The sequence below is a fragment of the Pyrus communis genome, chromosome 15 (assembly GCF_963583255.1).
Source record: "Pyrus communis chromosome 15, drPyrComm1.1, whole genome shotgun sequence".
Lineage (NCBI taxonomy): Eukaryota > Viridiplantae > Streptophyta > Magnoliopsida > Rosales > Rosaceae > Pyrus > Pyrus communis.
In genome coordinates, this window is record NC_084817.1 from 872421 (window position 1) to 886333 (window position 13913).

The following is a 13913-nucleotide window of genomic DNA, read 5'->3' on the forward strand; positions in this document are numbered from 1 at the left end:
TCGATGGGCTTCGGACTCAATGAGGTCTGATAGGTGAAAGAATGTGATGAAAATTCTCACAGGAATGAGCAATCAGCAAAGCCGATGGGCTGGTTGGATTGCAAAACGAGGGAAAAAAAGCGAAAGCCTAGAAAGCTGAAAATTTGAGAAGGCCCAAGAATTACGAATCACCAGTTGTTTTTCCTTTCTGCCTTGTACCCGAAGGCCCAAGATTTGGTGGTATAAAAAAGTGCTTTGATCGTCACGACCAAAAGGAAAAAGTGCTTTTGTCGTTGCTGCCAGTTGCCAATAATGCCAAATTTAGTGGGTGAAATTCTGCTTTCCAGTTCCATTTTTAGGTCATGAAATATCACGAAACCACAGGCTGCTCATGTAATTGAAAACTATCGGAGGAACACGGCAATTGCAATTGTCAGCTGTCCTTTTGAAGATTAGAGTTGGCTTCATACATGCCCTCTAACATCATTATTTTTGGACAAACATATTAATGGGATGCAATGATATCAAACATTGTTAGTGTGTTCAAGATAAGTGTGTTTCTTTGTTAAACATTCATATGGGAACATGTTTGGAATATGTTAGTTACCCTCGCAAATGAAGCATTAACATGTGTGCAGTATGTCTTTCCAAATAACTTTAGGTCTAGTAAAAAAAAATTGTGCACTATTCTTACTGACCCCCTTAATATTATTTCCTGGATCCGCCACTGTTAGTCAGTCCTCCAGCCTCTAGCTATGTGAGGTGACGGATCTAGAATTTGAATTTTGTGGGTCTCATAATTAAAGGTTCAAGTTTTTTTTTAATAAAAACATAGCGCGAAGCGCGTAATAAAAATTCAGTTTATTTACTAAGGCATTTTGTCGAACGCTTGGTGAGCTTGTTGTCAGCAACGTAACAAAGTTGCGCACATGTCAATAAATAATTACATATGACGAAACAATCTGATGAGTGCTATTGAAAGAATTTGAAGAGTGTTGTTGACACAACGTGCAAGAGACATTTGCTCTAATACTTGGTGCACACAAAAAGGATCGGTATCAAACATTCGGAGGATCCTGGAAAGACCCTCACTTGGATATTTTTTGAAATCTGAGTGATTCTGGGATCCTTAGGTCCCAATATGCATCCGCCACTTGCTTTGTGGTCTCATCTCATTCATTTGAGATAAAGCACAAGTCCCCCTTTCTAAGTGCATGTGTGGCCAATCAGGCACGTGTACTTCATCCAAATATTTTATCGTGTAATTAGGAGTATATTTTCTTTTTCTTGTTTTTCTTATTGACTCATATGACGAGATAAAAGAGATAGCGATAGTCGAACAACGGCGATCACCAAAGCTAATTTGTACACAAGTAAGACAACACATAATTTCGAGTTTTGTAGATGCATCACTCTTATATAAGGTTAAATATTTGTTTGCTTGGCAAATACTAATTACTTGATTAGATATTTGGATGGAGAATGATTGGGTCCAAGGCCAACTAATAATCCACTACTAACCACTTCATTAGTGCCTTTTGGTTTGGTAGTCGACTCCACTTCATATATATATATATGCTGGGCAGAAGAGTCCATTATCCATCCCATCACATTTTAAAAGACCTGTCGGTTTTCTGGCCAGCCAGCAAAAACAAGAAAGGACCGTACATGGCCTAAATAAAAAAAATCCATATATAGAATTGGCTTGATATTTATGGAAAGGGATTCTTCGAATTCCTTCTTCTTAATTTATTAAGTTTGGAAATTCGGTCGATTGAGATTTAATCTAATAATTATAAATAAGGTTCTATTTTAAAATTTATAATAATTTTAGCTGTTCGATTAAATTTTAATAATCCGAATTTTCAAACTTGATAGATTAAAAATGAAGAAATCTGAAAATGATTCCTTTTCATAAATATCAAGCCAATTCTATATATGGATTTTTTTTTTTATATTCAATTACCTTAATTCTCAACTATTAATCTCAGCCACCTGATTTTAAAGCAGTACATGTATCTATCAACCCAAGATTTTTGTGTTTTCTTTTTTGTGCATGCCTGGAATTCATAGGACTTTTCTACTGGAATTGTTTTTAAAAGTTATATTTCAGAGTTTCGAACGCTATTCTAATTTATCTTTATTTCTGAACTCAAGTGAATTCTATTCTAATGTATATTCGGTTATGTCAAGAGATTTGGATGGATCTCTTCCATCAAGGTCACCGATCAAGTGATCTGAATCTTTAAAATTTCATCCAATAGTCCACTTGTTTTGACCTCTTAAAAGTTATAATAATTTTTGGCTGTTAAATGAAATTTCAAAATCCCGAATCACTTGATCCGGTAACCTTGGTGAAAAAGATCAGGCTCAGATATTTGTATTGAAATGAATAAAAAAATGAAAAATTGATTGATTGCCCATGTCTTGCAACTTAAGTATACTTAATAGCAAGGTTCCATGCTTAACAGCTAGCTAGATTCACTAGCTTGCTTTATATGCATGGCAAAGTCCGATAAGTCCACCTTAATTTTCTGTAATTAGTCCTCTAGACTGTGTGCGTAGTGTGTGCCTTTATCAATCTAAATTGCCGCTTCGGCTACGCGACAAAGAATAAAGAAAAAATGAAAATGGTTGAGAGTATGAATTTCACATAAAAAAAATAGGAGACCTTCATGTACTTAAATGTAATTGGCTTACTCCTTATAATGGCGGATTCAAGATTTGAACTTTGGACAATTTTATTGTTTAAAAATCCATGTTTTAAAAAAAGAAACAAAAATCGAAGCCCGCATAAAAAAAAAAAAATCAATTTATTTACCAAGACATTTCTTTAAAAGCTTGATGGGCTTGTTATCATTAGTTAAACTATGTTGTGCACATATTAACAGATATCGACATATGCTGAAGCAATCTAATAAGTGATATCAAGAGAATTTGTATAGTGTTGGTGACGTAATCTGTGAAGATATGTCTAGCAGTCATTATATAAGAACACTTAATGAGCACAAAAAGGACATGTATATTTCTAAGAATACTCAAAAGACAATCACATGTATATTTTTCAGATTTTTAGTGGTCCTAGGACTACTTTGATCCTAATGTACATCTGCTCCTAACTCTCTATAGTAAAACCCCAACTTCCTTCGAGCAAAAACTCATCATTAATTTTCGACGTGCATGATAACCATGAGCTACTACAACCTAAGGCCAGCTGGAAAGTTCATCCCCACGAAAGCAATACAAAACGCAAATACGATAGCTTTACTCATCGTCCAGGCACACGATTCCAAAAGCTTTTACACGGGTGATGCCTTCTATTTTCTTTTCATGCTTTCGCCATTTTTTTTCCTTAATACTTTGGCTTCTTAATTATTCGCGGCCAATTAGCATATGCCACACGTACCCACCCAGCTGGCAAGCTCCTGCCCTATAAATAGGGAAGCCATGCAAATGAAAACCACATAGTAATACCACTCCACTTTAAGCTTAGTTTCAATTAGGTTTGAGACGAATATAATTAAGGAAATAACTAAATCTCGTTAATCAGCTAGCCATGGCGGCCATCTCGACCTCATCAAGGGTTGTGATTGTTTCACTACTCGTTTCCCTTCTTGTTCTCACACCCGTCGAAGCTGATGAGACGGTAATTATCTATTAAGTTTCGGTTAATTATAATTAGCTACGCAGTTAATTATCTGCTAGCTTCATCCTTTGTTTTTCGTGTTTTACAAGCTAGCTTTAAGGTGGTATATGCATGTTTTTTATATGCTTTGAATTTGCAGGTAAACAACAATCCAGAACAGACTTCTCTCCTCAAGAAAATAGGTAAGTAAATGTTTATTTTTAGATTTTTCATCTGGACTTGTATAGTACTGCAGTGTTTGATTAAATGTAAATATATATGTAGACTGTGGCGGAGCATGCAGTGCTCGATGTCGTTTATCATCGAGGCCTCATCTGTGCAAGAGGGCATGCGGGACTTGCTGCCAGCGTTGCAGCTGTGTTCCACCGGGTACCGCCGGCAATCTTGAGACCTGCCCGTGTTACGCCACCCTCACCACCCACGGCGGCAGACGCAAGTGTCCTTAAAACAATCCTCTATCTTGAAACTCAAACAAACGTGCTCATATGGGGCATGCAGGTGCTGTATATATGGGAATTGAAGGTGTTCATGCCTTCAGATGAATAAATAATATGTTTGGAAATAAATAAAAATGTCACTGTGTTATTAAAGTTACAGAAATTGCTTGTAAGTATGTTATTCTTTTTCAACTTCTTCAAATATGACTCTTCCATTTCGATATTGTTAGTAAAACATCATGAAAAGGTATCCATAAAGAAATTATTTTTTTGGGACCATAGCATACGAACTCGATGATCATGCACTTTTCACACAAGCCTTGTTCTATTTGAGGGAATTGGATATGGGCCGCACAAATTTAATTTAACGGTCCTCATTAACTCATTTTTCAGGTCCATCACATAAAATCAACCAATGGTTCTGATTTCTTTTACACACCAATCAACGGTCCAGATGATTTGATCCCTAGGCTTCGGAGTAGATCCAATTCCCAATTTTAGTACCATCCAACTTCGTACAAGTAGAACTTTCAACATACATGCGATGACCCTTGTAAGAGTGGCATGACTAACTATGCTACTATATATTTTTCACTCCATAAGACTCAGGGAATTATTATGGCATCGATCATGAGGACTGAGTTGTCCATAAGGAAAATTTTGGACCATATAGTCTCTCGATCACAAGTCAATGCAGTTGAAGTTGAAATTGACGTGCCCACTTTACTCAAAACTGAAAAGCCTAAATTATATCATGGGCCTTATTTTCAGTGACCCAGAGCCCAATCCCGCCCATTTCGCAAAATTAACAAGCTGCTGAAACTCGAATTTGTAAGTGCAGAAGCCCTAACGACAGAAACGCCTGGATTGTGAGGCAGATGCAAGTAATTCTTAGTCATACAGACACAGTGCTTAATTTGTTACTCAATTAGGATTTGACCAAAATTATGACCTGGATTAAGTTAATTAAGCAGTTTAACAACTCTTAAACTGTCTCCTTCCATACACTGACATTTATACGCATACTTGTACCTCACTCAATTCTCATGCATGCATGCATACTTGGACAATTTATTGCATTAAACTCATTTAATATGACCATTGAATTTTTCATTTTTTTTGTTAGGGTAATGCTAGGAAAATTATTCATTTAAACCATATTTTGTAACTCATATAACGTGATTTTGTAACCTGTAGGCCTTGCATGGTTCCACCCATGCTCATACAACAATTCTTATAATTGTGTTCACGCATGTATTCGTGTGTGTTATTGAATTTTTGCTATTGCTTATGGTTTATAAAAACTTTTATTTACACGAAAGCACAATAAAAGTATTACTTAATTTGGTCAATGTTGTTGCTGGTTCATATCCTCGTTGGAGTACTTTTTGTCATCGCGGTGTCACTGAATTAAATGACCTCATATCCCATAACCCTCATGAACGTCTCTATAAATATCACACCAGTTTTTCACTTTAAAACCACACACATATTCTCAGTTCTCTAACTCTGCATATCCTCCGAGAGATCGAATATTTTCAATTACTCCAGGGCCAAAATGATGTTGAAGGTTCCGATCGCTCACGTTCTTGTTTCTCTTCTCGTTCTTCACCTCGCCGCTGATTCCAATGAAACTGTACGTAATTAAACTACCTAATCCTGTTTTTTGTAGTATTATGTTCAAAGCTTTTTTGACTAGCTCAGGGTGACGCATTTCAGGTGGCCACAACCTTTGCTGCAAACCTTCCTCCTCAGCCAAAAATAGGTATTAATTAATTAATTAACTGCTATATATGTTACACTAACCAAACCACTTAATTATATGCTTATATAATTAAACATGGCAATATTTACAGACTGTGATGGAGCTTGTGTTGTTAGGTGTTCAAAATCATCGAGGCCTAATCTGTGTCATAGGGTATGCGGGACGTGTTGCAGTAGATGCAACTGCGTTCCGCTGGCACTTTCAACAACTATGACGTATGCCCTTGTTACAGAGACATGACCACTCGTGAAGGCAAACACAAATGCCCTTAGAGGTTAATGTATCAAGTTTCTCTTTATTCGTTAACTGGACTATATAAATAAGAAAAAAAAAATACGATTTTGATTTTATTTACTGATTTGCATTTGAATTACTGACAATTAAATCATAAAATTCTAGCGCATGACGAATATTGTTAGGTCCATAAGCCTAATTAGTTGGAACCTGTTGGATCAGATATATGTAGGGATTTGGAGGCCCAATGGGCTAGCGCCAGTTCACATTTTTCTCCAACTTTGGGGTGCACATTATCAGATCCCAACAAACATGCAAATGTCTCGTATGATCACAGTGACACCGTTCCACTTTTGGCGCGGGGTTATTTAGTTAGGAAGAGGAAGAGGATCCTCTGCAGATAAATATTAAATATGTATGTTAAAAAATTAATAACTTAAAAAATTAAATATATTATTATTTATTTAAAAATACGTGTGTGCTATTCGTGTTCCCGTTACAATAAAAAATTTCTCTCATTTTTGGTGTGGGGTTATTAAGTCAGGAAGAGGATCTTCTCCAAATCCTAGGATCTTCACATCTTAGTCGTTCATCATACATCGTGCGATTATTTTTTTTAAATATTATTTATTTTAATTTTAATCAAATAATTTATAATCACATGATAAATGATTAAAATATAAAAATTTGATTCGAATGAAATCCAATTCCATTTAGTCATTCGCCCTGAAGGACAACGAGTCACACAACAAACTTGACTCAGTCCCCCCATTCCAACAAATAAAAATCGCCGAGTTGCCAACTCCTCCTCCTTCCTTTCCTCGTGGCTCCCGAAACAACTTCTGTCTTTCTCTAGAATTGAACATATATACATATATATATACACACACACATATATAGATGATCCTCTCCACCTAATTCTCTTCATCAAACAATCTGAAATTTAACTTAACAGCTAAAATTATTATATCTTTTAAAGTAAATCCGTGATTTTAACCATTGAATTAAATTTAAAAAATCCGGATTGCTTGACGAGGAGATTAGGCGGAAGGAATTCGGTATCAATACCCTGCAGCTGCTTTCACATCCGCAGATTTTAGTGTCACTCAGTCAGACACTCACAGATTGATACACCCGTTTGTACAATCACTCCTGCATTTTCCCACGCGCATCCTGGGCCGTGTACACTAGCCGCCCTGCACTCTGCAATCTACTATTCCACTCTTCCTGTCCTCCTAACTGAGTCGCGTTGTATACGCACATTGTATGTACGTATTTGTAGAGGTACGATGTATAATACGTACATGTACATGGGGTGTGGGTGAGAAAATATAGGAATGTACTACCCATACACCTTATTTTACTTCTCACATACCCTTGATAATTTTTGTCCGTTGATATTCTTCAATTCATCCTATCCGACGGTCGAAAATTAAAAAGATGTGTGGGAAATAGAATGAAATATGTGAATATTACATCTCAAAATATAATTTGTGTATGTGGGAAGTGGGAGGTACAGAGAGAGAAGCACAACCGTTTCGTACGGAGAATTTTCTGATGCCTCCACGAGGAAAAGTAACAACCGTCGGATTTAAGAAATTTGGGTTTCACAGGAGAGGGAGAAAGCGATCGGACGGCCGAGCGCGGCGGAGGTGAACCGGTAGGACAGGGGTGGGGTGGGAGGTTTATCTGATGTAGGATGCCACGCGGGATATAAAGTTGCCCCGATCCATCAAAAGATGGTGTGTGATCTAACGGCTGCGAGGGGACCGCAGACTGATGGACAGCGTGTGTAAGCCGTCGATGGTGGAATGACGTGAGGAGGGAGGGAAAGCATGGAAAAAAGCCTCGGTCTTTCCGTCTTTTGGGAACCAAGGTCGTGCTTTGTGGCTTCTGCGTTTGGCTTTCTGCTTTTCTCCACTCTGTTCTCTCTCTGGTCCAAAATTCAAGCTCCGGTCTCTCTGGCTTCTTCGATTGCCTTCAGTTTCAACGTTTCCCATAAATGCTTTTGGGTGAAGCTGATGAATTCAATGAATGGGTTCGGATCATAAATAAAGAGAGAAATTGTTGGATTTAATTTGGTGGGTTTGGGTGGAAGAAAATTGGGTTTCTAATCGAATCGAGACATTGTTTTCAATCAATTAATGCGATCTAACTCTCCTCTCTCTCCATTTGACATTGTTTTCACGGGTCTCTCAGTCGCAGACACCCTTTTTCTTCCTTTTCTCTTTTACCCTTTACGTCTCTCTCTCTAGGAAGAACCTGATTCTCTGGGCACGAGGTGGGGAGCGCAGTGCTTTACATTTCAGTGGCTTTTTGACAAATCGCTTTGCCTTTAATCGCTTTTACCTTTGTCTTCTTCTTCTCCTCCTCCTCTCTGAATCTCCTCTGTTTCTGCTACTGCTTCTGCTTCTGCTTATTTTCTGAGCTCTCTTCACTCCCGCAGAAAAAACGGAGAGATATCTGGCAATCGATCGAAGCAACTGATAAATCGTCGATTTTCTCATTTTTTTGGCTAAACAAATATAATAAATAAAATAAAAACCAAACCCCACTTTTTCGGTTCTCTTTCCGGCGACCTTTTCGTTTCGCTAAATAGCCATCGATACCCACAAAAAGAAACAAATAATAAAAAACTAAACACGAAGCTCTCTCTCTCCTCTCGCTCTCTCTTTCTCTTTCCACACGTTGTTCTCGCCCACTTTCTTCTTCAGCACCCTTGCCTCCACCTCATTACCCCCATTCCAGCATCTGGGTTCTGCTGTCTTTTCGTTTTCCTCATCTGGGTTTCTTCCATTTCATCGTTCTGCGATCCAAGTTTGAAGATTTTAGAGAGCTGAGCTCAAAATTTGCAGAGAGGCGAAGGATCTGTTCCTCGAGCTCAATCAGACGGTCCAGAATCCTTCAAATTCCAGATGTTAGTACCACCTGCCACCAAGCATCGAGACGTGAGACGTGGAGGAGGAGCCACTCGCTTCAAGCAATCTTCTGGACCCAGCAACACCACCACCAAGCTCTTTCCCAGTAAAATGCTAAAATCCCAATAAATATTTCACCGTTTTCGAATTTTTGGAATTTTCTCAGCTGGGAACATTCCAAAAAACGGCCGAGAAAATTCCAAAAGCCGCTTGATGGGTACTTGTCTTTATCTGTGTAGCTTTCTGATAAGAGCCTTGCAGATAATGCGTGCCTCCTTCCCTTATAATTATCACCACTATTTTCTCTGAGTAGTTGCTGTTCATTTATTTTGTTCTTCTGAAATTTTGAAGGTTTGGATGGTGGTGGGGACTTTGTGCTCTCTGGAAGATCAACGAAGAAAGAGAGGCTCAGAAAATTGAGTGCTCTTGGTACTGCAAAAACAACGAGCTTTGGAGACTGCGAAATGGGTTGCGACGTGCCTGACAGAGACGATGAGCTCCCCACTAAGAGATTTAAGCTTCCCAGAAAGGTTTGCTTACATCTATCGATTACCCAAAATCTTTGATTCGTGTTATTATTCCTCTGTTTTTAATTTTTCTTTTTTCTTCCCCAGTTCTTTGATGATTGCAATGGCGTTGATCTTGCCTCCGTTCCACGGAAGCTCCGATCAGGTATGTGGGTTTGAATTAACAGTGGAAAATTTTGCTCTTTTATCTTTGTTTTTAATTTCAACGCTAAATTTTCCATTTTTGAGTTAATTATTTTTTGGTTTAATTATTTGGGATTTGATTTCTTTGGTGGGTCTTCTGGGGAGTTTTTCGAGTTTGTTTTACTTTGGTTTAAGATGTAATTCTGGATTAGAAGTCAAGCAAAACCGAAGCTTTCCGCTTTTTCTTTCTTTTTCGAGAAGGAAGCTTTCCACTTTTATTAATTATTTATTATATTTGGGTCTGATATTTTGCCCTCCTTTTTTTCTGTAGTTTTACTTTTCCAAAAGAGATACTTTAATGGCTTTCAATGATTCGGGTCCCCTTCGGATTATGGGGAATTAAAAAAAAAAAGAAAAAAGAAACAGTTCCTGTTTTATTCTGTAGTATGAAGTATGAATGTCTTGTGCCTTCTTGAAATTGTTTATGCACTTGCAGCAATGAAGAAGCGCAATCGTGAATCTGCATCTCCCGCCCGGTCTTTACCAAATGCAAAGAAGGTGAGCCATACAATGCGTGGAAGCGAATCTCCGAAAAGGGATGGTGTAAATAAGTCCAAACCGTACTTGGTAGTCATCTGTCTGCTATTTCGATGTTCTCGTTATGTTTGCCTTTTCTGTTCGCAACTCTAATGCATATACTCGAAATTACTTGTGAAGAAACAAGGAGGCTCAGAAATCACCAAAGATGAGGAAGAAGTAGTGGAGACGTTGTATGCTTTGGCGGGACTGTTTCCCAGAAACGATTCAAATGATGATAGTAAAGTAGACTCTGAATCGTTAGATGCAAATCCTTCAGCTTTGCCAGAGTCAAGGGAGAGTTTGACATCTGCATTTGAAGGTTGATTCGTAATTCACTTCTGAGAAATCTTCTTTTTCTTAAATATATACAATTGTGCCAGACTGTTAATTTATGTGGTGGAATTGGTTTCTGCAGTTGGAAATGATAAATCGGGTTCAAACTGCCCCTTGAGAGCTACCAAGGCTGCCAGTCCATCAAATGTAGAAAGATTAGCAAAAGAAAATGATCAAGTTGATTGTTTGAACAAACCCAGTACTCAACAAGAGCCTGAGTCGCCTAACAGCAGGAAATCAAGTATAAATTCAGATAATTCAGTTCCTCAAAATCTGAATGTTTCGTCATTGTCAGTGAAAGTTGAGGGGTGCAATGAAAAGCATGCTACAAGCAATGCTGTCAACTTTTGCATATCTGATCTAAACCTGGATAGTTGGTGGGTACTCTTCAACTTAATTCTGGCTTCCATCCCTGCATTATATTTCATTGTGTGTTTGTGTGTCCGCCTATCTGTTTCGTTTTTAAGCATTTTATCATATTTCTAATCTCCCAGCAGGTTAAAGCAGCCTGTGCAAGAGTTGTCCTCAATTCCTGAGAGAAAACCAGTAATAGCACTGGAGCTGGTAAGAATTAACTCATCAAGTCTAAGTCAAATATCGTTTGGTGAGATCAGTTTGATTTTAAGATTTGGGTTACTCTTCAGAGCACAACTGTTGGGGCTCAAATTGTACTGCACGATATGGACCAGGAAACAAAGAAAAATGGTATAGTTCTTGTTTGCAGAAAAGTCTTCACTATTGGTTGTAATTTCACTTTCACTTGTGAAAAGCCGTGTTTTAGTATTGCATTGCGTATCAATTTCTTCAAGATGACATCATCTTTGGTTCTTTGATTCAAAGGTCCAGTATTGTGGCCTGGCTTGTCTTCAAGTGTCTCTCATGGTGCTAGGAATGATAGTCCATCATCATTGTCACAGTAATTGTCCTCAATCCTGAATAAATTTTCTAGATAAGTTTTATTTCTCTCTATTTTTCCCGTTTCTCATGCTTTTTATCTATTCAAGGTCTCCTGCTGCTAAAATTCCGCCCTGGCTTGATGCTGCCTTGTCTACCTCGAGAGCTTCGGTCCAAAATGGTTCGTCTTTTGGAAAGGTGAAGAGAGGAATTTCAATTTTCTAATGATTCCATTGTATGATTATCAGCTATTTTATAATTTGAATATGCGCCACTCTTTTCTTCTCAAATTTCAATACCATGTGAAGCTTCTGATTGAGGGTATGGTGGACTATCAACTATACAGGTGACTGCTGTTCTCAATGGTAGAAGGTCGTGTAAGAAGTGCGCAGCTCATGTTTACATAAGTCACTTAATTCAGGCTTTACAAAACTCCGAGCGTAAAAATAAGATACAGCTACAGCCTAGTCAAATGAGACCACATGAAGGATCAAAACAAGTGGCTTTTCTGGGAGTTAATATCAATGCTAAATCGAACAATGGTTTAAATGGGATTGTTTCTACCAGTAGTGTAGGTATTTCTATTTCAGAAAAAAATTCAACCGAAGCTAAGAACGGTACACTGCAGCAGATGAAACTCCATCAAGATCAGCCACAGTTCGCATTGGGATCTTGGGCATACACTTCACCAAAGCAGGTAAAGCTTAGTGTTGTAATTGCTATTTATTCATCGCAGGGTTTTGATGATGTTCTCACTGGTTTCATTTCTTGCAGAGTATTGATTTCCTGTCATTGTCAGCTGGAGGTGGTGGCTCAGAAAGTAATAATAGTTTTAGCAGATCTAGAAACGGGATGGAGCCATCGTCACAATCCCAAGCTACTTATATCCATCCCCTCATGCAACGTCACACACTCGTTCCTTTCTCTTTGCCCCCGTCTCAGTACAGCTCTTCCGCTCACCCTAACAATCCTTCAGTGTCGCAGCAGGTTTTTCTGTTCTCCTTTAATTGTTTTCTTTTTATTCCAGTTCTTCTGTAAAGCTTAGATTCACTTTAATAGAACCAGGATTTAATCTTGTACGCAACGGGAGGTTGAGAGGGACAACTGAGAGTTATGCTAATCATCTTTGACCAATTAAGCATACCTTTTACTATTTTAGACCTGTAGTAATAGTGTTGAATATAAACATTGAATGCAAAGTACTAAAATTACAAAATAATACTTAATTGTAGGGCCAGATGCAGCTATCTCCATATCATGGCAACCCATTTTGTGGTCCTCAAGCAAGCCCCACAGCCTCGACAAAGCAGCAACCTCAACAGCAACATCTTCAGCTCCAACAGCATCAGCAGAGGCTTTGGGCCACTCACTTAGCGGCTCAGTACAGGCCGGTGGGAACTTCAGCGCCCGCAGTTCATGTTCCTGGTTGGCAAAATGGAAGGCAGGATATGATGCTGATGCCATGCAGCCAAGGTCTAATGTCTCCATCCCCTTCAACACTTGAACTTGTTGGTCCCAAGTACGCACCACTGTCTCAACAACAGCTAATGGCTGTCACTTCATCTTTTCCTCCCGGCAGGGTGAAACGACAGGAACACCACCTACCTTCTGTGTACGAGGAATCTGGAGCTGGATTTCATGCTGGAAGTGCGATGCCACTGCAGTTGCTCTGCAGCGAGCGCCTCAAGTAAGTTCTGTTGGGAAGTAGCTGGTTCGTAAATTATTTCATTCTTTCTTCTGTTCAGAAGTGGGGACTTGCTGCTTAACTTTATCGCGACTCAATAAGATATGAACATGTATAAATGATCACCCGGCATTTCGGCCATGGCTTGATAAGCTGAGGCATTCGGTTCGTAGGAAAATTGCCCTTAGACTATTAGGCCGCAAAGGTTTTGTAGTAGTCATTTCACGAACATATTTGAGGCACATTGTTCATCTTTTACAAAGAAGATAATAGAAAAATTAGAAATGTTTGTGCTTTACAAAGTACATTGCATTGGGGATCAAATTTGGCTTGTGTTTCGGAAAATGGCTTCGGCTTTTCTAAATCGAAACAGAACTAATAATTTGGAAGACTTGGGGAATAAAATTTAAGGAAAACTAATGAAAATGGTTTGAAAACTTTGAATTTTAACCAAAATGACAAAAAGTGTTGTAAGTGAATAATATCAGATGTGATTTTTTATAGTAAAAATATCTTTAACGTTAAAAGTAAACAGCACCAAGAGTATTTCATTAAAACTTTCTAAAATTTAGCTTAGGTCTAAAGATTTTGGTAATTTTGGTTGATGTTTGGTCTCTTTCGTATTGCACTTCGTTTGTACAACGTTGTCCTGCACTCGAAGGACGTGATCTGATTTCAAAGCTATCGAAAGCATATTTCGTTTTGAATCCTCAAAAAGAGAGACCTACCTTGAAGTACCTTCCACAGCAACGATATCTCAAATCAGTAACGCATTGTCGACCACACAACATAAG

The 13913-nt window shown here is 38.3% G+C and overlaps 2 protein-coding genes across 4 annotated transcripts; both read left to right on the top strand.

Moving 5' to 3' along the window:
* The first annotated feature begins 3456 nt into the window (after positions 1-3456).
* LOC137718791 (gibberellin-regulated protein 1-like) lies at positions 3457-4248 on the top strand. Its single transcript, XM_068458325.1, has 3 exons — positions 3457-3625; positions 3765-3807; positions 3890-4248. Exons 1-3 carry the CDS (start codon positions 3536-3538, stop codon positions 4069-4071), a joined length of 315 nt encoding a protein of 104 aa, XP_068314426.1. The 5' UTR covers positions 3457-3535; the 3' UTR covers positions 4072-4248.
* A 3701-nt stretch (positions 4249-7949) lies between these two features.
* On the top strand, positions 7950-13421 carry LOC137717558 (uncharacterized). Of its 3 annotated transcripts, none has more exons than XM_068456956.1 (13): positions 7950-9085; positions 9331-9509; positions 9594-9651; positions 10126-10256; positions 10347-10527; positions 10624-10918; positions 11036-11105; positions 11186-11246; positions 11382-11457; positions 11546-11633; positions 11782-12132; positions 12210-12422; positions 12668-13421. In XM_068456956.1, exons 1-13 carry the CDS (start codon positions 8977-8979, stop codon positions 13124-13126), a joined length of 2271 nt encoding a protein of 756 aa, XP_068313057.1. In that variant the 5' UTR covers positions 7950-8976; the 3' UTR covers positions 13127-13421. The 3 variants fall into 3 exon arrangements, with proteins under 3 accessions (XP_068313057.1, XP_068313058.1, XP_068313059.1); XM_068456957.1 differs by having other exon boundaries at positions 11039-11105; XM_068456958.1 differs by having other exon boundaries at positions 10126-10187.
* Positions 13422-13913: the final 492 nt, after the last annotated feature.